The sequence below is a fragment of the Neopelma chrysocephalum genome, unplaced genomic scaffold (genome assembly GCF_003984885.1).
Source record: "Neopelma chrysocephalum unplaced genomic scaffold, ASM398488v2 Primary Assembly neopelma1_22, whole genome shotgun sequence".
In the NCBI taxonomy this organism is placed as follows: Eukaryota; Metazoa; Chordata; class Aves; order Passeriformes; family Pipridae; genus Neopelma; species Neopelma chrysocephalum.
Genome location: NW_020897689.1, coordinates 30216394 through 30236381, shown reverse-complemented (window position 1 = coordinate 30236381; position 19988 = coordinate 30216394). Strand labels below are relative to the sequence as shown.

General features: G+C 37.8%; 1 protein-coding gene across 5 annotated transcripts in view; it reads left to right on the top strand.

Moving 5' to 3' along the window:
- Positions 1-19988, top strand: part of SPIRE1 (spire type actin nucleation factor 1) — a 126459-nt gene that overhangs the window by 70656 nt on the left and 35815 nt on the right. For all 5 annotated transcript variants that reach the window (XM_027676965.1, XM_027676949.1, XM_027676956.1 and 2 more), the window contains exons 4-6: positions 7672-7797; positions 17888-17971; positions 19493-19657. In XM_027676965.1, the coding sequence (XP_027532766.1) occupies positions 7672-7797; positions 17888-17971; positions 19493-19657 (375 nt within the window). The remainder of the gene's footprint in view (positions 1-7671; positions 7798-17887; positions 17972-19492; positions 19658-19988) is intronic.

Genomic DNA, 19988 nt, shown 5'->3' with positions numbered 1-19988 from the left:
TACATAAAAACAAACAAGCTTCCCACACACACATACACTTTAAAGATCTGTATGTGAATAGTAAATTGCTGCCAAGGAAAGTGCATGTTTTTATTTTAGTTGATATATTTTAATTGGATTTTAAGTGGCTCATGAATAAACTGCCTGACATTAATATATTGTCTCTCAGTGAGTATGCAAACATCTGAACTGCTTAGTGATGAGATTGATGGGCATTATTGAAAAACTGATAAAACCTCTCTTCTGCACTCTTCTCCCCTTCCTTTTCTACGTCTGTCCGTGATTTCTGATTTGAGAGTAATTTCCCACCATTTTCTGTTGCCTTTTGATAAACTAGTTTTCTCGTTTATGCTGTTTGAAAATTTCACTATTTTCTACTGTTTTTCCAGAGATGCTCTGTGTTTTTTCAAGCAGTACCCTGGGTGTAATGACTACTTTATATGCTTGTGTGGAATGTTGGGGAGAAGGGAAGAAAGAAGGGCATCTGTCCTGCTCTCATTCTCCACTGTGTATGCCAAGCATCCTGGTACAAACCCAACTTTTCTCTCTTTTCTGCTGAACAGGAGTGTTAGTCCCACTAAGAAGGTGCCCTCCAGCCCTAAGGAGGCCTGAGAAGCATGTCAGACAACCATACAAAGTGGCATTACAGGGGTGCAGCTCTTTGCTATCTAGGTCTAAGTTATTTAATAATTTGAAGGGTGGTTCCACAGCTTAATGGGCTGTTAGCTAAATAACTGCAGGTAGCCCTGTGAATATGCACAGCCACTCCCCTTCTCCTTTAATTATCCAGTTTTATCATGTTTCCCCATCTATGCCTCTACTCTGCTTTTGAAGCCAGTTTTCTTACCCAGATGCCTCCATCTCATCCCTCACACTGCTGTTTCTGCAGGAAATGCAGGTGCATGACTGGACAGATGAGAGCTGCCGAATGTGCATAGGGCTGTTGCCTTTTTCTGAAGCAGAAGACTTTAGAAAACAGTTGCTGCTGACAGGCTACCTAGTGGTTTTGCTAAATGTTGGAGGGGTTGACATTTCATGTAAAAGAATGGGAAAAATATAAATGGTAGCTTTTTCCCGTGCTCATGAATGATCCCATTGATGTTCCATTGAATAGTCAAAGAACAGGAGCTAGCAAATTCAGATTACTGCATATTTATATTATTAATTCCTCCATTATTCTGCTAAGAAACAACAGGGCACAGTTTCTCCGAAACTAAGAGAGAATGCAGAATTGGTTTTCACTTAATTGGCTCTTTTGAAACAAGCCTCTTTGAGAAGCAGGATGTTGTTAGTCCACTGTGTAAAGACAGTGTAACAATACACCTAACACAGAATCCAGAAACAGCTGTATGCAGGGGGCTGTATTGGAGGGGTGAAAATAGCATAGTAGCTTTTAAGAAGAAATGAGGATTTATACAAACACAGCTTTGCCAGGAAGTCTGCACTAGCACATTAAATCAGTCAGTCATTGAAAAATTAATGTAAAAATGTCCAGTGGAAATCATCATTGTCTCACAAAAACATAGGTTGACTTCCATTTGAAGTCTGTTCTGATAGTCAGGGTCTTCATTCTGTACTTAGAAAGCTAATAAAGAGTAAGAATAGTGTTCACTGAGCATGAAAAATACAGGATTGGGCTTAAAAATTGAAATGTAGTCAGTAACATTTACTGGAGTTTACTTTCCAGCTCTTAACACCAGTGTAAGTTTTAAATACTTTCAAGAGTGTTTGTAATTGTGTTAAGTATTTGTAAGACTCGTTTATCTAAAGATGGTATCATATGAATGTAACAGAGTACAAATTGTCTTCACCTTTAATTGTTGCTGTTGGAAAAGGTTCAAGTTTATAAGTGAGACAGTTCTGTGAGGTGTTAGTCTTGCAGTTGCTGTCTGTTGAAATTTTATCAAGATTCTCATTACTGCTTAAATTCAGTCTAATAGTGTGGAAAAGTAGCTAAGACTCTTCGAATAGCTATGAAGTGTAAGATTTTAAGAAAAAAAAGAGAGTCATGGTGCTCAGTACCTCAAGGTAATTAGTACCTGAAGGAAACAGTGTCAGGACAGATATTCTGTTCCGAAGAAAATAGTGGAAGGGAGTCCTTTACTGTGCAACAGCTTCATCCTCAACATTGTTGAATTGTTCATGTTTTGGTTTGAGTTTCTAAAAACAACTACAGCATACAAAACAGCACTGCAGCATTTCCCAAACACAGTCTACCCACATGACAAGAGTCTTTCAGTTTTACTTCCCTGCTGACTTAAGTTTTGACTCAGGAGGGCATTTGTAAACATTTCTTAGTCCGTTCCTGTTTGACATTTCAGCATATATATAAATAATTTACTCAAGCCTTTAATCCTCAGAGTTTGCAAAGCAGAGGGAGGTTAAAGTGGTGATGATTATATGATACACACAAGTGGACATTTCTTTAAGGATCAAGATCTTATGCAAAGCACTGTTTTCAATTCTTACATAATCTGATTCCCATTTGCAGTTTTGACTTTACTTTCGGCAGCTACATGGTAGTCTTCTTTTTACAGTCCTGAAAGAGAGAACCAACCAAGGCCACTATTTCATCAAATTGTATCTGTTATTGCTAAATGCAAAACCTTTGCTGCTGCATTTGTTTTTTTTTATATTAGAAAGGAAAATCAGTAAAGCAAGAATGTATTTATTAAGTCATTTTATGGGGAGGATCACTTAAACCATTAAATTTGGAACTTATGTAAGTAGATAACTGTGTAGTTCTTCACTTGTCCACCTCAAAGCGATGAAAAACAAGATTAAAACAAGAGATATCAAAACGAAGGGAAGGGCTTACAGACTGCTGGAGAACACGTAAATAGTGATGTAGATACCCTAGAAATTTGCTTCAATTTCCACAAAACCTACCTTTTCTTTGAGGTGTGTAAAATTAACCAGGAGCTGACATGTCCAGCAATTGGACATTCCATGGCAGTAGCAAAAGAACATTTAAAATACCAATTTTAAAAGTTACCAAGCTTTTACAGGTGAAGAGTAACTTTCTGTGAATACATTCTGTATTGTCTATTAACTTATTTTGTGGATTAATAGCTAACTCTGCTCCCATCCCTTTTGTCTTATCACAGTCTTACCTCGGTAGTATTACCCTAAAATCCTTTATCAGAGGGATCAGCTAGTCCTTGACTCACTGCAGTTACAAGTGGCAGAGCCAGGGGCAAATCTCTGCATGAAAAGTTTGAGAGAGCGGCTCTGAACTGCTGGGAAGCAGATGAACTGGCTCCAGGTGTTGTGAAAGCCTGTGCCTAAGTTGTGGGTACTATGCACAGGGGTGGTTTTAGCAAGCAGAAACATCTTACAAACTCATGACAAACACTTATTCCTCTGAACAGCCCATTCCTTAGCGTTGTTCTGGATAATAAAGCGAAGCAAAATGCTTGGCTGAGTTTTACAAATATGCAGGTATTGTCTTGGTAAGAGTTCTCTGGTAAGGCTTATGCCTCCTTGGAAGTTCATTTCAATGCGAAAAAGCATATATATGAAAAAAACCCCTAATCATAAATACTAGTTTATCTTCATGGAGATAAAATCTTTCAGAAAATAACCTTGACTTGGAAAGGCATCTCAACCTGAGTTGCATTTTTTGAACCTGTTGCAGTACCGTACTGCAAAGGATGAGGCAAATATCTAGTACAGTTGCATGTTCAGTGATCTGTTCGTTGAAGTAATTTCTTCTTGTTGCTTAAGAAAAAGTACATCTTTTAAGTTTATGTTAATACTCCAAGGCTTTCAAAACACTTAACAAGTCTGGCATTTGCAGGCTGGTAATATGTTTTGCATAATATCAATAGCCTCTCTTTGTGGCCCATGGGAAAAAGAAATCCTTTTCTTCTTTGTGGTGCATTCATACAGTCCCTCTGTCCAAGATGGTTGCAAGTGGAAACACTTTTTGTCTTTTGAAATCTTAATTCCAGCAGCCCTGGTGTTTTGATGAAGCTTCCAGTATATATCTAGCCTAAAAGGTTTTACAAAACTTACCTGCATTTTAGTGGGCGAGTCAGTTGTACTTTTTGTAATTTTATGGAGGCCGTGCTGGAATATATTCAAGCAAATGCAAGAAAAGCTGTTTGATCTCTTCGGATGGTTAAATTGTGATTCCTGTTAGTGCTGCTTTGGCTTGGTGCACCCTGTTTCCTAGTCAACTGAGGATGAAGTTGGAGGAGCTGGCAAGGCTATGATATTTACATAATGCCTTTTTTTCCTGTGAACCCTGAATGTGGATGGAAACAGCCTCTAATCTTCTTAGTGATCTAAGTGAAGATTGAATGCTTTGGGTCAAGCTGGGGTTTTGGATAGGCTCAGTGAGGAGAAAAAAAATTAAAAAATCCCAGCTCTTCACAATTATTGGAAATGGAAACATTTACAGACTGAGCTAGTTAATGTTAATGTTTCAGTAGTTGATAATATTTTTGTTATTTCACTAGTTTGCAAAGACCGCATAATCTGTTTTGAGCCATACTTTTTGAGACTTCTTGGAAACAGAACAAACAGCCCTTGTGTTAAGCTCTGGGCACTGTTTGTGTTCATTCCCCTTAGGGTAGTTTTAAGTTGTATCATGAGGGATGAAAAGGCAAGTGTCAGAATAAGCAGCATACAGAGGCTTCCTTTCCTCGATGAACTCAAAATGACTGGAAAAGACTGCAGATCTGATTTTAATCCTTCTTGCACCACAACTGCTATGACATGGTAAGAGGAGGAGTTTATTAGGTGGCTGTCCTTTCACATCTCAGTTATTAAAAAATTCTGACTGGGATTTTTGTGTGTATTACAGTAACATAGCTTTTCAAACACTACTACCATAAAATTAAAGATTTTAAATCTTTTTTAAAGTGGACAAATATCCTGAACTCAGGCTAGAAGTGACATTTCATGCTTGATTTGCCTTGCCTGCCTAGTTTTTGTGGTATTTTTTCATGCAGAAGTTATAGGTTGTCAGGCCTTCTGAACAACATGAAACTACAATATATTACAATGAAAGGGGGAAAAATCAGTCTGTCCTATTTACATTTTCCTTTTTCTTCAGTCTTACCTTCCCCAATCAAAAAAATTCATGTTAAGTCGCTTGACTTAATATTACCATGAGGAGTTGAATTATGTAATGCATCTTCACATAATATAAGATCACTCAGAGACTGATTTTTCAGAACATGAAAGTTAGTAGGAGCTGCTGGCCCTCTTTCAATACCTGCAGCATAACGTTTGCAAACCAAATGGTCAGCTTTTTATGTGGTTGCTTTTGTAACTAAGTTTTTTGCTTTACTTTGTGTTCAATAATAGAATCAAGATTATATCCATCCCCTGCTTGAACTTGTCACCACTGCATTTCATTAACTTTCTCAATATTTGATGCAAATTGTTTCTAATTAACATGCTTCTGAATAAAGAAGAAAAGCAGTCTTAAAAACCTGTGTGCAATCTGTATAATAATAAAATTTATTCTCAGCTATGAAGACTTATACCATTTTATGACCTTTTTTGAAATTGCTTTTGCTATTATTCTTATTCTTGTAAGTGTTGTATTTTAGAATTAAACCCTTTTATCTGTACTATAATTAATAACCAAAAATAGCCTACTGAAAACATAGTAAGGCAGGTAAGGACACAATTCATTATTGAGAAAAAGGAATACAAATTAACCATACTCTTTTAAATATTCTAATATTTTCATTAAGTTAGGGGAAATATTTAATAGATTCTCTCTTTGTGGTATGTGTTGTCACTGTTGCACACATTGGAGGTGCATCTGTTTTGGTTTTTCTCCCTTTATGCACAAAGGAGTTGATCTGATTTGTTAAAAAGGAAAAAAGAAAAGAAAAAAAAATTAAAAGGGGAGGAGAAAAAAGAAGACGAAAGAAAAAAAAGAAAGGGTGATTTTGTTTGGTTTGGTTTTTCTGTCTACTATGTCCATGTGATTATCCAGAAATAAATTTGAAGACTGTAAGAAAATTTTGCCCATCCATTATAAAACAGCATAAAATTTGAAAGGGAGGCAATTTCTTGAACATCTGCCTTGCATTCCCTACATATAAGGAAGGTATATAGGAAGGAATGAAAATATACACACACATATAAACTTTCGTTATATATATTCTTTTTTACAACTAAAAGAAGAGAGAGAGAGAGAGGAGTACATACAATAATCAGAACAGGACATTGCAGGAGTCCAAATTGTGCTTGTAAAAATTTATCAAAGGAGTTGACCAAATCTGACCACTGAATTCTGCACTGCTATTCTAATGGGAAGAAATAAAAGGCAGCGAGGGACCTATGACCTCAAAAAGCAACTTGTCAGTGAGATTGAACCAATCTAAGTCTGGCTTTACTCAAACACAATTGTTCAGCCCTTCCTCCCTTTTCCCACCGCAGCAGTGCATTCTCCTTGCTCCTTTTTGCCTGCACTACTACAAGTGTATCTGTGCCATGAAGAATAATTGTCTCCTGCTCCATTTCCTTCACATTGTTAATTTTTGTCCAAATGAGTAATCCTTTCTGAATTAGGGCATGAACTCTGGTGCCCGCATAAGGGCATCGGTGGATGCTTACAACTAGAGGCCACAGGACGTCACCTTTTAGTGGCAGTATGGATTTAAGTCAAATGGAAAGCAATATGAAAAAACAGCCTGGGCTTTACATGCATCGTGCCCTTTGTAACCACAGCATTCACTGTAATAACAGGAGAGATTTAGACAAGTATGCCACTCGGCTAATTAAGGGCTCTTCTGCTAAAGAGGCTTTTGTCTCAGGCTTTAGTTCTGGAGATTTGAATGTAGCCACCCTCAGGTTTTGGCTTGTTCTTGGTTTTAGCTCTATAGCTATACCTACAGCTATATATGTAATAAATAGTTACTATAAAACCACAGTAACAAGGCAAATTTTAGGGCCCTGGTAAAGATTTTCTTTTATTTTAATATATAGACCAGTATGATATATGGTATGGATACTCTAGTTTTGACTTTGGGTTGTTGGGGTTTTTTTAAAGTGTTTAAGGAACAAATTATTTTATTTATTTTATTTATTTTATTATTTTATTTATGTTTTCAGCTGAGATTTCCATGTTGAAACTTACAGGTGATGGATTTGACTGAGGGAAAAAAGATATTACAACTATTAGTATCTGTGCTGAGCTATTCTACAGTAGTAGAAGCTGGATGTTCCTGAAACAGAATGTTTCTAATAACATTCAGGTTCTATGTTTGAAATGTAATGACCGATCTCAGTAAAACTCTTGTTGGAAATGGGAGCTGCATGATTTACTCTAAAAGCAATTCTGGACTGACTGCTTATCAGTAATTGTGAATGATTATTAGTGATTTCAGTAGGCTTTCAGAGTTTTACAGGTTTAGCAGGTTTGGGGGTTTTTTTTGGTAATGAAAAGGCAATGTCTTGGTTTTCAGAGTTTTCCAGAATGTGATCAACCAGTCCCCTTACCATCCCTACAGAGCTCTTCTCATAAAATAAATAAGAATGAAAGTTTAGAAAATATATCCCAATTTCTGACTAAACTGAAATGTCTCATGGATCCTTGTGCCCTTGATATTCTGTTGCATTCACTTTCATGTTTTCTCACGCTCTGTAGCATTAATGAAAGCAATGGGGCATTGTTTTGATATTGTTATTTATTTGTCTCCCTAGCTGTGTGCTGCCCACCTGCCAACCCGATCAGAGGCTCCGAACCACTATCAAGCAGTATGTCGGGCTCTGTTTGCTGAAACAATGGAGCTGTACACTTTCTTGGCCAAAATTAAAAGTGCAAAAGAGGTAAGCAGTCTGCGAAGATTATCTGCTTTTGAGCTCATCCCTGTGTGAATTCAGCTTACAAAATCACTTCTGTAACCAGCCAGCAAGGAATGTCAGATACTTGAAGAAAAGATCTGTAGTGTTTAGGGAGAGCAGTTCTTCAACTGAGATTTTCTTTTTCCTTTTGGCCTTTAGCCATTTACAGATGTCTTGTAGAATTTTTAATTGATTGTGACTAGTCTATTTGGGAGTAAAACAGAAGATTTTCTTGGAGGTTAACACATTGCATACATGTACCCATTCCTACATGCATGTATGCAATATACTTGAGTCTAAAAGCTTCTCTGGTGTTTCAGGGATGTTGTGAAGTGTCAGTGTTTGCTTGTTCTTCCTCAGTTCCTTCCCATGAGGGAATTCTCTTTGCTGAGAATTATCTGAGATTCTTCTTGCTCATACTTTGTCCCCAGTCAGCAGCTTCTCTTCCGCTGTATGATTGGGTTGTTGTCTGTCACATTGGTTTCACTGCAGAGCCAACTTTAAAAATAGAAAAATTTTTGCCTGCAGGTCACAATGCTTATGTTCACTGCCTGTTTGGCTGTTATTGTTGGCTGAAAGGCCATTCTGTGAACCACTGCAATTAGATGGTCTGGCTGAAGAGTGACTTTAAAGATGATATTTAATGCAGATAGTTTCAGATCTGGCCTGCAGAATGGCCCTGTGAACAATTGTAGTTACACAGTGCTGGTAATGTTGGAAAGCTGGTGGGTGAGGGGGAGAGCAGGAAGAGAAATGTGCTTCTTAAAGCTGGTTTCTTCACCAAAGCCAACTTGTCAAGTAACAGCGCTTTCATAATTTCCTTTAATAAATCCCTGAAGGATTTTCTTTTCTAAGTCAAGATCTACAGTACCTTTGAAAAGCAGGATAAGATTTTACAGGCTGACCTAAAAATTTTGCTGCTGAAAGAGGCAGAGCTGTTCCACCCACGCACACATGCTCCCACTGTTTTCCTTCTTCTGGATCTAGGGAACAAACCCAGCAAATATCAAGCAAAACAAAAAAAAAAGAGGAGTTACTCCTTGTCAGGTTAATGAGCTAGATCAGCTCATTAAACGGTCAGATGAGCCTAAGAGCAGCACAAGAGAGCTTTTATTCTCACATTGATGGTGGAAGATGCAAACCAGTCAGAGGCGTAAGGGGCTGGTGCTCCTTCCTTCCTGGTTGAGATGCATCATCCAAGAGCGAGAATCCTTCAGAGATTTTTCTTTTGCTGCACAGGGTCAAATTTCATCTCCAAATCTCTTTCAGTCCTACTCAAATGGAAAGCAGTTTTTAAACTGAAGCAGTGTCATACCAGGATAATTTTGACAGTGTCAGCATGGCTAAAGAGCCATTTGTTTTCTGAAGTACCTCTGATACAGGACTTCTTCATCCAGTGCCCCTGATACAGGGAGCAGTCAAGATACAGTGTCTTCATGCTATATCTGAATCCTGTCTCTTGAACCTTGACATTATTAATTTCATGTCTTGGCTTTTAACTACTGGTATATTAATTGAGGGACCTGTGCTGGAAGTACCTCATTTAACAGGTATTGCAAGTCAGTGTTGAAGCTCAAAGAGATAAGACCCTTTGGAGTTCCTCTTTGTGCTGAGAGAGGAATTATGTTTCTGGAAGTTCTTGAACATCTTGGCCACAGTGAGCAGTAATAAAGCATCTCTGCTGTCAATGTCAAATGTCAAAGTAAAATATTGTGAGTTATAACCATTTAAAATCAAGTCTTAACAATAATTTTTAAAAAATATTAAGGTAGAAGGACATTTTGAATTTGCAAATTTTTTAATCACCTTATAATTGGGCATAAAAACCCAACAACATCTGATCACAGCATAGAGCATACTATGAGTTAATCCCAAATGAAAGAAAACATTTGCTTCTCACAGGCTATTAGGCATTGATTCAAAGCACATTTAGGTCAAAGGAAGTAATCCTTGTAGATGGAATTTTGGCCCTACTGAATCAGTAAGAGTTATATTGCTGCACTTTACCAGGGCCAGAATTTTGACCTTTTGATTTCGTTTTACTCTGGATCAGCCCCCCAGCATGTAAGAAATTACGAAGAAAATTATCTTGGAAGCAGCTTTTGGAATCTGAATACTTTAGGTTTATGAAGTGCTTGATCCTTGGTTGTAGTTTTTATCCAACTATAGATTTGGAGGGTATTTAATTTTGAAAATAATGTAGTGTCCAAAATTAAAAATTAAGAATGAAGGAAATATGACATGGAATGCTGTAAATCTTGTTACACCATTTTAAAATGGCCTCTATAGTTTATACTTGAGGCAAGCAGGGATCATATGATCACACTAGGTTTGTGCCAGTAAAAGCTGTGGTATTGTTTATATACTCTTCTGTCTTGCAAATACATAGCAGAATATTAAGTCACAAGAGTACAGTTAAATGCTCTTCGAGTAAAAAAATCTTTCTTTCCTTTTTTTTTGTCATATGAGTATTGGGTATAAAGGAGATAAACGCAGAATACTTCAGTGAGGACATTTTGTTGTCGTGACTTTGTGGTGATTGCATTGACAGATAACTGTGGAAAAAAAACAAGTTACATATATCAACTCCAATTAAAAAACCCCAGACTTACACTGTGTAATATTGTGGTTTTGACACTAAAGATGTCATGAATTTTGTACTTTTAGTTTATTTTAAAAAATAACAGCTTTATTTAGAGATCCTGCTTTAGAATCCCTCAGATCTAAACAAGTTGTGGATGTGAGATCGACATGAAATTAAAAACACCAAAAGGGGGGGGGAGATATCCTCTAAAAGTACTTAAAATAACTTTTCTATGGATAAAAATTACTTTGAAATTACTTGGATTCCTTCTAGGATCACTGAATGGCATCTGGGTATCTGTTTCTCAAGAATGTGAGGTTCATGGTTTTTTGCTCAAACACTTAAACAGCCACCTTTGCTGTAGTAGAAGAGGGAGATTTTTTATCTGCAGAAATTCACTTGGAGAGAACCAAATCAGACCTACCTGATGCTACAGGTTTAGAAGGGAAATAAACTGTCCAAGAGGCAGAAAAAAATACTGCTGTGATGCTGTAGTCAATTTTCCCCTCAAAAAACATGTCAGTATTTTGAAAATTACAGCATTTCATGAGGGGTAGATCAGGAGGTAGGAGGGGTGGGTCTACAGGGTCATAGTATGTGTTATTACTAATATATATACTAAGGAGTCACATGCTCCTCAGTATATCATGTGAACATCACCATTATATTGGTTATATTGCAAATGGAGCATAGTTTCAGTAAGAATTTTACTGGCATGCATTTGGGTGAATGTATTAATCAGAAATGATGAAGCAATGAGTGAGCTGTTCAGGTCATCTCAGTAGATGTCAAATAGAATGTTTAAGGCACTTCGTCACATAATTGATGCCATGTGGTTATTTCCAGTCTGATTCCCTGTGTACAAAAGGTCAGCAGTAAAGCTGACTTGAAGACATGGAGATGGTATTTTCATTCTTAAAGAGAATGAAACGTTTAGTGTAGTGGATGCACAGGACAGCCCAGAGTTGAGAAAGATGTGATACTACTATTGCAAGAGTTTAAAAAACTAAACAATTAAAAATATTTCTGTGCAATAGCAGCAGCAATTCCATTGGGGTTGAAATTTGGTTAACTAATTTGATCTAACGTCTTTTTGCAAGGTGGAATTTTTCTTGCAAGTTTACTGGGGTGTTTTTTCAGCTTGCTGGCAGCATCTGTATGCTGCTTAGGCTCTGTGAAAGGCTCTGCCCTTATTGCAGACCCACCCTGGGTACCATTCTGATGGTACATCAAAAGAAGTGGTCTTTTGATGAGCCAAGACCACCTAAGTCTGTGTCCTGTTGTTAAAGCATTTAGAGATGATGAGTAAAAGATGGAATACAGCTTGTTTTTCATCTCAAGAAGTGAGCTTTCAAAACTGCAGTAGGAAAATTCTACAGAAAGGGGATTTTTCCCCTTTTTTAAATTTTTTTTTGAAATTGTTTGGGGGAAAAATGGTCCACAAGGTAGAGGAAAGGCACGTGTGTATGGCAAGGGACAAGACAGTAACTGCTAAAAATGGGCCTGTGTAAAAGAAAAGATTCATCTTTTTCAGGATCATCCAAAAGTCATTGAGATAACCTTTGTTGGCACCTAGCCGTGGAAAGAACTGTAGGCACAAATAAATTATGTCCATGAGATAAAGCAAATGTTCCTGCTGTGAAGTATCTGCAAAGGTCACACACATTGCTCAGAAATGGCATCAGTTGTGACTGAGAGAGGCAGGGAGAGACTATGCAAGCAAAGGAATGCAGAAATTGCTTCTCTGGATCATATAGGGGACTCACCTGTGGTCCTGTCCACATTAAGAAACCTGCTCTGTTGATATGTTGATGGGATATCTGCCCTAGTCCTCCTTCAGCTCCCTGTTACTGCCCAGTTTTACCTTTTTCTGGAGTTAATGTTCCATGCGCACTTAGTGGCTGAGTGAGCCAGCAATGTGCCCTTGTGCAAAGGAGACTTATGGTGTCCCGGGCTGCATTAGGAGGAGTGTTGCCTGCAGGCCAAAGGAGATGATCTTTCCCTTCTACTCAGCACTGGGGAGGCCACAGCTGCAGTGCTGCATCCGGTTCTGGGCTCCCCAGTACAAGGGAGACATTGACATACTGGAGAGAGTCCACGGAAGGGCTAGGAAGATGATGAAGAACTCAAACAGCTCTCCTGTGGGGAAAGGCTGAGAGACCCACAACTGTTCAGTCTGGAAATGAGAAGGCTCAGGGGGATCTCACCATTGTCTACAAATACCTGAAGGGAGGATGCAAAGAGAACTGTGTCGGGCTCTTTTCAGTGCTGCCCAGTGACAAGACCAGAGGCACTGGACACACAATGAGACACAGGAGGTTCCTTCTGAACATCAGGAAATACTTTTTTTGCTGTGAGGGTGGCACAGCTGTGCCGAGCACTGGCACAGGTTGTCCAGGGAGTCTCCAATCTTGGAGATATTTAGAAGCTGACGAGATATGATGCTGGGCAACTGGCCTTGTGTGGCCCTGCTTGAGCAGGGGGGCTGGACCAGCTGAATCCAGAGGTGCCTTCCAACCTCAAACACTTTGTGACTCTGTGAGTGGTACCAGTAAAGGGTGATGATGCTGGCCTGTAGCAGAGCTAATCATTCATGAGAGGGCTGTGAGTGATAAGCTCTGCAGCTGGCGCAGCTGGTGCTAAAAAACATCATATGATGCTGGCCAGCATAAAATAGAAGGTGTGTCCAGTAGGCAGATCTGTCGCAGTAGGTTTGGCTTATATCTCAGAAATGTTTAGAGATTGATGTACACCCTAAAGCATCAAGATTAATATTCCTTCCAGACTAATTAAGACTGTATATTTTTATAATTGCCTACATCTCTGATTGCAGGGAAAGTCCATGCTTATCAAAAACTCATCCATAATTTCATTATCCACAGTGTGCCTTGTAATTAAGTTTTTGGTAGAACACAGAGAAATCTCCCAATCTGTCATCTTTGTACTGTTCTTTTAAAACATGTTGACTTTCATTTCTATCTTTTGTGATGTAAAAACATAATTCTTTCACTCTGCCTGGATATATTTCAATCTGATCTGTATGAAATGTAAACATACACATCTAATTAAGTACATGCATAGAAATTAAATTTTTCCATTCATTTTTTCCTAGTTTCATGTCATGCAAAGATTCAATTGGAAAACAGTTAATGAAAAAAGTCAGGTGTTACTTTCCATTTAACCTGGCTATACTGCTGTATTATTTGTACAAAATATGATAATAGATATAGTTAATAGGTACCTAAATAATGTTAATGACTAACTTATTTTGGAAATACAGTCATTAGCCAAGTTACTCTTAAAAGTCTTGTGACTGTGAAAGCTGTCAAATCCCCTGCTGCTTGGATTTTCAGAAAGCACAGCTGGAGAAAGAAATGGATTCACAAACTTTTCTGCTCATAACTTCACTTTTGTCTACACTTCCAGGCCTCCAGTGACTCCACTTTTGCAACTGTACTGTTGTCAGGCTTGCAGCCCCATTGTGATCTCTTTGATCCCTCAGTTTAGGAGATTTATAAGATGGGAAAATGTTACTGGTTAGTGTTTGGTGGGGGAAGATTTGGGTTTATTTTCTTAAGTGGTGCAGGCACTGTCACTCAATCAGTGTTCCATGCAGTTGGTTTGGGTTTTTTTCCTCCTGTTAAACAGCATGTTTATGGTGAGCAGCGTGGGGACTATTGCCCTCTCCAGAACTGAGCAAAGTGCATCAACCCATACCACTATATGTGAAAACCTTTGCCTGATATCAACTCAAGAGGTTTTCAGGGACTGATTTAACTGATCCTATCCCCATGTTTGAATTAAATGGAATTTGGGTCTTTTCAAAGAACCAGAGTAATGCTGCTGGCCAAGCCCTTGGAATTTAAACCCAATTTGAATAGCTGAAGATATGTAAAAGCAGTTTTTCCCCTGTGTGCATATTATGTATTTTTAAGTTGAGCCTAAATGTGCAAGAATATTTTATTAGCTTCACAGATAGCGGTGTAAGAATCAATTCGATCAGTGAACAAATGATTCCTAATTAAGAGTATAAACTGGAAACTGCAGTAGCCCGTGTTCTGCAATTGGTGAAAGACAAAGTTCAGATCTGAATTCCCTAGAATACCGTATTCATTGAAGCATTGTGCTTTAGAGAGCATTTTATGGAAACAAGTCTTTGACACTGTGCTGACAAGTGTCTTATATAAACTCCCATCTGTCACTGAGCACAGAAGAGTGCATCTCAAATGTGGGCCACGCAGCAGCAGCAAATCAAGTGTCTGCTTTTAATAGTGCAGCAAGAGGTTTGAAGACATTTGATATTTTTATTACTAGCTTTTGTCACAAAATGCAGTCTTTTAAAAAAATGGCCAAATGCCATAATGGTTTAAAAAAAAAGAAAAAGCTCTTGAAACACATTTCATACACTTCCAACCCTTATTTCCTGAACAAACACCCAGGCTGAATCAGGTGTGTGGTATGGATCTGAGGTTCTGGGATCATTTAGATAATTTAGAATAACCATTTTAAGATGTTTCTACTTTCTGAAATGGAAATTCTTTTAGGGCATGTATTTATTTTACTGTAATAGCTTTTCTTAAGCCATTGTCGCAAGGGTAAGTACAAGTGGCTACAGCAGCTGAGGTTAGTTACAGGTTTTGGATCACAGCTGAGTTATGATAAAGGGTCTATTGTATTTTAAATGTGTTGGTTTCTATTATTTACAATTGAAACAGAGGCAGAAACCCACTGATGATGGCTGGAGGTGCTGGAGGGAAATCCTAATGTTCCATTTAGTCTAGGAGTTTAAACATAATCATTTGTCACAGTGAATTTATTCCTTCCTAAGCAGTACCTGGCAGGTGTGGAAGAGTTAAAGAAGCCATCCTAAGAACTAACTGCAAGGATAGAGTACTTGCTGATTTATTTTCTCCCCAGTCTTCCAAAGCTTTGTAACTTCTATAATGATGGAAATTCCTTTATTTTGTACTCTTCTCCCACTGATTGCATAGTGGGCTGCACTTAGGGATCTGAGCCAGGTGCCAGGAAGGGGATTTAACTATCCCTGTGAAATGGGTGTCTGCTGGTACAAGGGCAGCAGACAAAGCACTAAGCATGAGAATGGGGCATAATAGAAGCCTGGCTTTGGCAGTAGCCTGTGCTTGTACCAATTCATTTGTACAATAAACTACACTTTGAGGGATCTCCTGGCTGGCAGGTTTTGCTCTTGCAGCTCTCCAGTGCATGGTAGCCGGCATCACTTACACCTGTGCTTTCTTGGGTAAAAACTCCCCCTCTAGCTATATTCCAGAGAAACTAATTAGATGGTTGCCTTATTTAGAAGATCTTTTAGCTGCTCAGGTTTTTTTTTCCCCCCTCTTCTTATTTTCTGTTGTTAAGAAAAACAGGTTGTAATCTTTTTAGCTTCATGGAATATTTATGTCAGTCAAACACATTAGCCGTTGGGCATAAACCAACCCAGCAAACTGTATGGTAAGGGAACATGGTTGCTGAGATGGGTAATTGTCACCAATCGTTAAGCAGCTGGAACACGTTATTTTTTTTTTAAATTAATGTGTACCTTGCAGTATGGAAAGGAGCAGCAAATCTGACAGTTGTGAGCTCATTTACTAAAGTTACGTTTTGGTTACAAAGAGGAAAAGGAGAAAGTATCAGAACAATTTTATGTTTTGCAGATTATCAGTAAATGTTAGCAGTTTGATAGAAAGCAAGTAATTTACAGTTCACAGATACGGTATTGGAAATTATTGTTGCAACTGTGTGATGCAGAAAAGAAGAAACCCTGGATAGCAAAATACATATAAGCAAGGCCTTTATTCGTTCTTTCCATTTTTTTTTTTTCTCTTGGAAAGGGCAATTGCCTGTAAGTGTCAGACTGCTGACCACAGTGCCAGGACAACACAAGTTTCCATGAAGACATTCTTTCCCCATTGGGTATCCTGTTGTGATACTGCAAGTCATGCCAAAATGTTCCCACATTGTCCTGTGGTCTGTCTGCTTCTGTTGGTGTAGGTGATTTATGGTTTTGAGAGTTTTCATGTAAATTATGTATTTTATTTATATCAGGCAATGGTAGTATTTCTTCCTTGATGTGAAAGCAATTGTGTTGCTTATTAAATAAGACAATAAAGAACCCATCTGGTCTCTTTCCAAAACCTCTGTGGTAGCTGACTCACATTTGCTATCTCTGTAGCCAGGTTTGGGAGATACTTGTGCTGTTAAATGTGCAAGTTAAGCACTCTTCCAGTGCTTCCATTTCTTACACTGAAATGTTGGCAGTTTGGAAATTGGAAGTTTTACTCCTAGGAAAAAAAAATTTAAAAAATATTTGCTTTTATTTTTTCTCGAAAACTCAGAAGCTGAATTGAGACTGGTTGTTCAGTACCATTAGGGGAAGAGCTTGAATGCTTAAATGTAAGAAATATACTTTTGATAAATATGTCTGTCAGATCTCTGACCTGTTGCTTTAGTCTCATAAAATAAAAAAGTAGTTAGCAGAGGACTTAACTATCCATTTTGAATATATTAGTGAGTATGTAGAAAAGAGGTCAAATTAAACATTGTTAAAGATTTTTTGTAAAACTCTCTGTGAAAGTAAAGCAGATTATTGAGAATTTGTTTGTACTGCTTGTTCCAGAACATTTCAATACAGAAGTAAACAAAAATAAAATAACATTATAAATATGCGGGAGTTAATGCATAAAAAATAATTTGCATAAAACCACAGCCTTCCAAATTTTTTTCTTGCATTTATCTGTATACAAGCTTGCCTGTTCTTTGGTGTGTTCTAACTTCTAATCATTTTTCACATTCTTATTTGTATGAAAGCTTGTTTTTGCCCCTTTGCACACAATCTTCTCCATATTTGCATGATCTGATGTTGTCCATAAATAACAGTTTTCATCTTTGAAAAATGTTTCTCTTACTTACGTGATTTTATTATTGATACTTCAGAATCTATACCCATGTTATACAGACTAATTAATTACAATATATATACAAGTCTGTTCAGTGTAAAGGATTTCTCGTAGATTATTTCTCCTCACAACTAATGTTTTGGGAGTTTCTCCTTCTGCAAAAATGAAGTCTTGAATTCAACAAATAACAATAATTTTGGTATGAATGGGATCCTTACCTTTCTGTGTTGTAGCTTAACAGACCTGCCAGGTGGTTGTTTGCTTTTTTTCTGTGCATAGCTAAATTTTAGGGATTAAAGTTTCCATGTATAGTTTTTCCTCCAGCATATTAGTACTTGAAGTGCTTTCATACTCAAAACTTAACATTTTTTGCCCAGCATTTAAGGTACGCTTTTCAAGAAAGAGAAATACATTCAAATAGTGTTTCAAGTTACTTTTACAGTATTACTATTCAAGTCATAAAACATTCAGTAGAATACCCAAACAACCTGATACAAGAGATGTCAAAAATTAGGCTGAAGTTATACTTGAGAGTAATGCCATCGTTCATTTCTTGACTCCTTTTCATTGGCAGAACCTGAAGAAGATTCAGGAAATGGACAAAGAGGGAAGTGATGAATCCAGCACAGATCTTGATGACTTAAAAAATGCTGACTGGGTAAGACAACAATTAAATAGTGATTCAGCATCATTACTAGTAATTTATATTTCTTTATAAAGCTTACTTAAGGTGTCATTACCTCCACGCTCATGAAATCCCACCTGAAACACTGTATCCGGCTCTGGGTTCCCCACCATAAGAAGGACATGGACCTGTTGGAGTGAGTTTTGAGGAGGGCCGTGAAGATGATCAGGGGGCTGGAGCACCTCTCCTGTGGAGACAGGCTGAGGGAGTTGGGGTTTTTCAGCCTGGAGAAGAGAAGACTCCAGGAGACCTTACAATACCCTTCCAGTACCTAAAGGGGGCCTGCAAGAGAGCTGGAGAGGAACTTTTTAACAAGGGCCTGTAGTGATAGGACAGGAGGAATAGCTTTAAACGGAAAGAGAGTAGATTTAGATAAGGTATTAGGAAGAAATTCTTTACAATGAGGGTGATGGAGCACAGGAACAGGTTTGAGCAATCTGATCTAGTGGAAAGTGCCCCTGCCCAATGCAGGGGGGTTGAAACTAGATGAGCTTTAGGATCCCTTCCAACTCAAACCATTCTATGGTACTATGTTAAAATCAGTCTCTGTTCTTTTTTACCATATGAATTAATAGTAACTCACAACAAGTTAGAACCAAATGAGTCTGAACTTTCATTTCCTGACAGACAAAACAATAGAAGTATCGAAGCAATACATTTCCTTTAGACTGCTTTCATGGAGAAGGTTTTGCAATTTAAAAAGACTGGATATTTAGACAGGAATCATGCTGACTCCCCTTCAGAGGGGCAGCCAGGGAGTAGACAGAGCCGCCAGCTGAGTTTCTCCAATAATGAAAGAAAAAGGTTACAGGGAAACTCTTAACCAGGAAGTAGCTTGTTTTATTTTCTAGTTTCTATTCCTGCCAGTTCATAGATGAATATTTTGAGGTTCTTTAAAGGACTTGATTTCAATTTCCCAGTCTTCTATCCACCACTTTTTTTTTCTTCTCTCCAGCCATTCTGCTTCCCAGAAAATGAGAGGGAAGTGTTAGTGTGTGTTGCTCTTACAGACAAAGCAAAAGGAAGTTGACTAGTGAGAAGATATTGCTGGACCTTAGGATTTGGAGTCCATTCCAAAATTTCTGTTTGAAGAACAACTACTGGGAAATTTTGCAACGAAGTTCTGGGCAACAATGTTTCAGATTCAGTCATTGTTTTAATTTGCGTAGTATCAGGTATAAGTCTAAAAACTTTAAAGGCATGCTTGCAGTATACTTGAAATGGGAATATAGATGTAAGGTATGAGAATTTCAAATTCTTTTTCTGTGCTTGAGGTGAGTCTACTGAGTTGCAGCAAAGTTTTGTTACATTCACGAGTGTTAAAAATAGGCTTATATAAAATAAAATGGGTTTTGGTTGATTTGTTAAAAATAAAATAGTACAGCTGTACATATTTGGTGGTGCCCTGGAAGGAAAACGAACAACTTTGATTTAATGTGAGTTGTTATTAAAGAGTAAGATATCAAATAAAATTTCTCTCTCTTTTTCCTTAAGGCTCGTTTTTGGGTGCAAGTGATGCGAGATTTACGGAATGGTGTTAAACTTAAGAAAGTTCAAGAGCGTCAGTACAACCCACTCCCAATAGAATATCAGCTCACACCCTATGAGATGCTGATGGATGATATTAGGTCCAAACGCTACACCTTAAGGAAAGTCATGGTAAGTCAAGAGAATCACTAGAATTTGTCAAATCTGAAATGTTCTTTTCCTTCTTTTATCTTCTTCTTGTCTTCTCTTCTTTTTCTGAGAATCTTGAAATTATTATTTCTTATAGATACTAATGTTCATGGTTTTAAATGGCATCTTAAATTTTCATAGTGCATTGAGAGGGAAAACATGAAACCAACACATGTAGTGTATTTTGTTTTCCATGTGGCAGGCATTTACGATTATGAAAGACGTGCCTGTGCTTGAACAAATACCTTGCATTGCTTTTGTGATAACCTTAAGAGTCATCTAAAAAGTCCTGTTATGCTTTCCACTGAGAGAC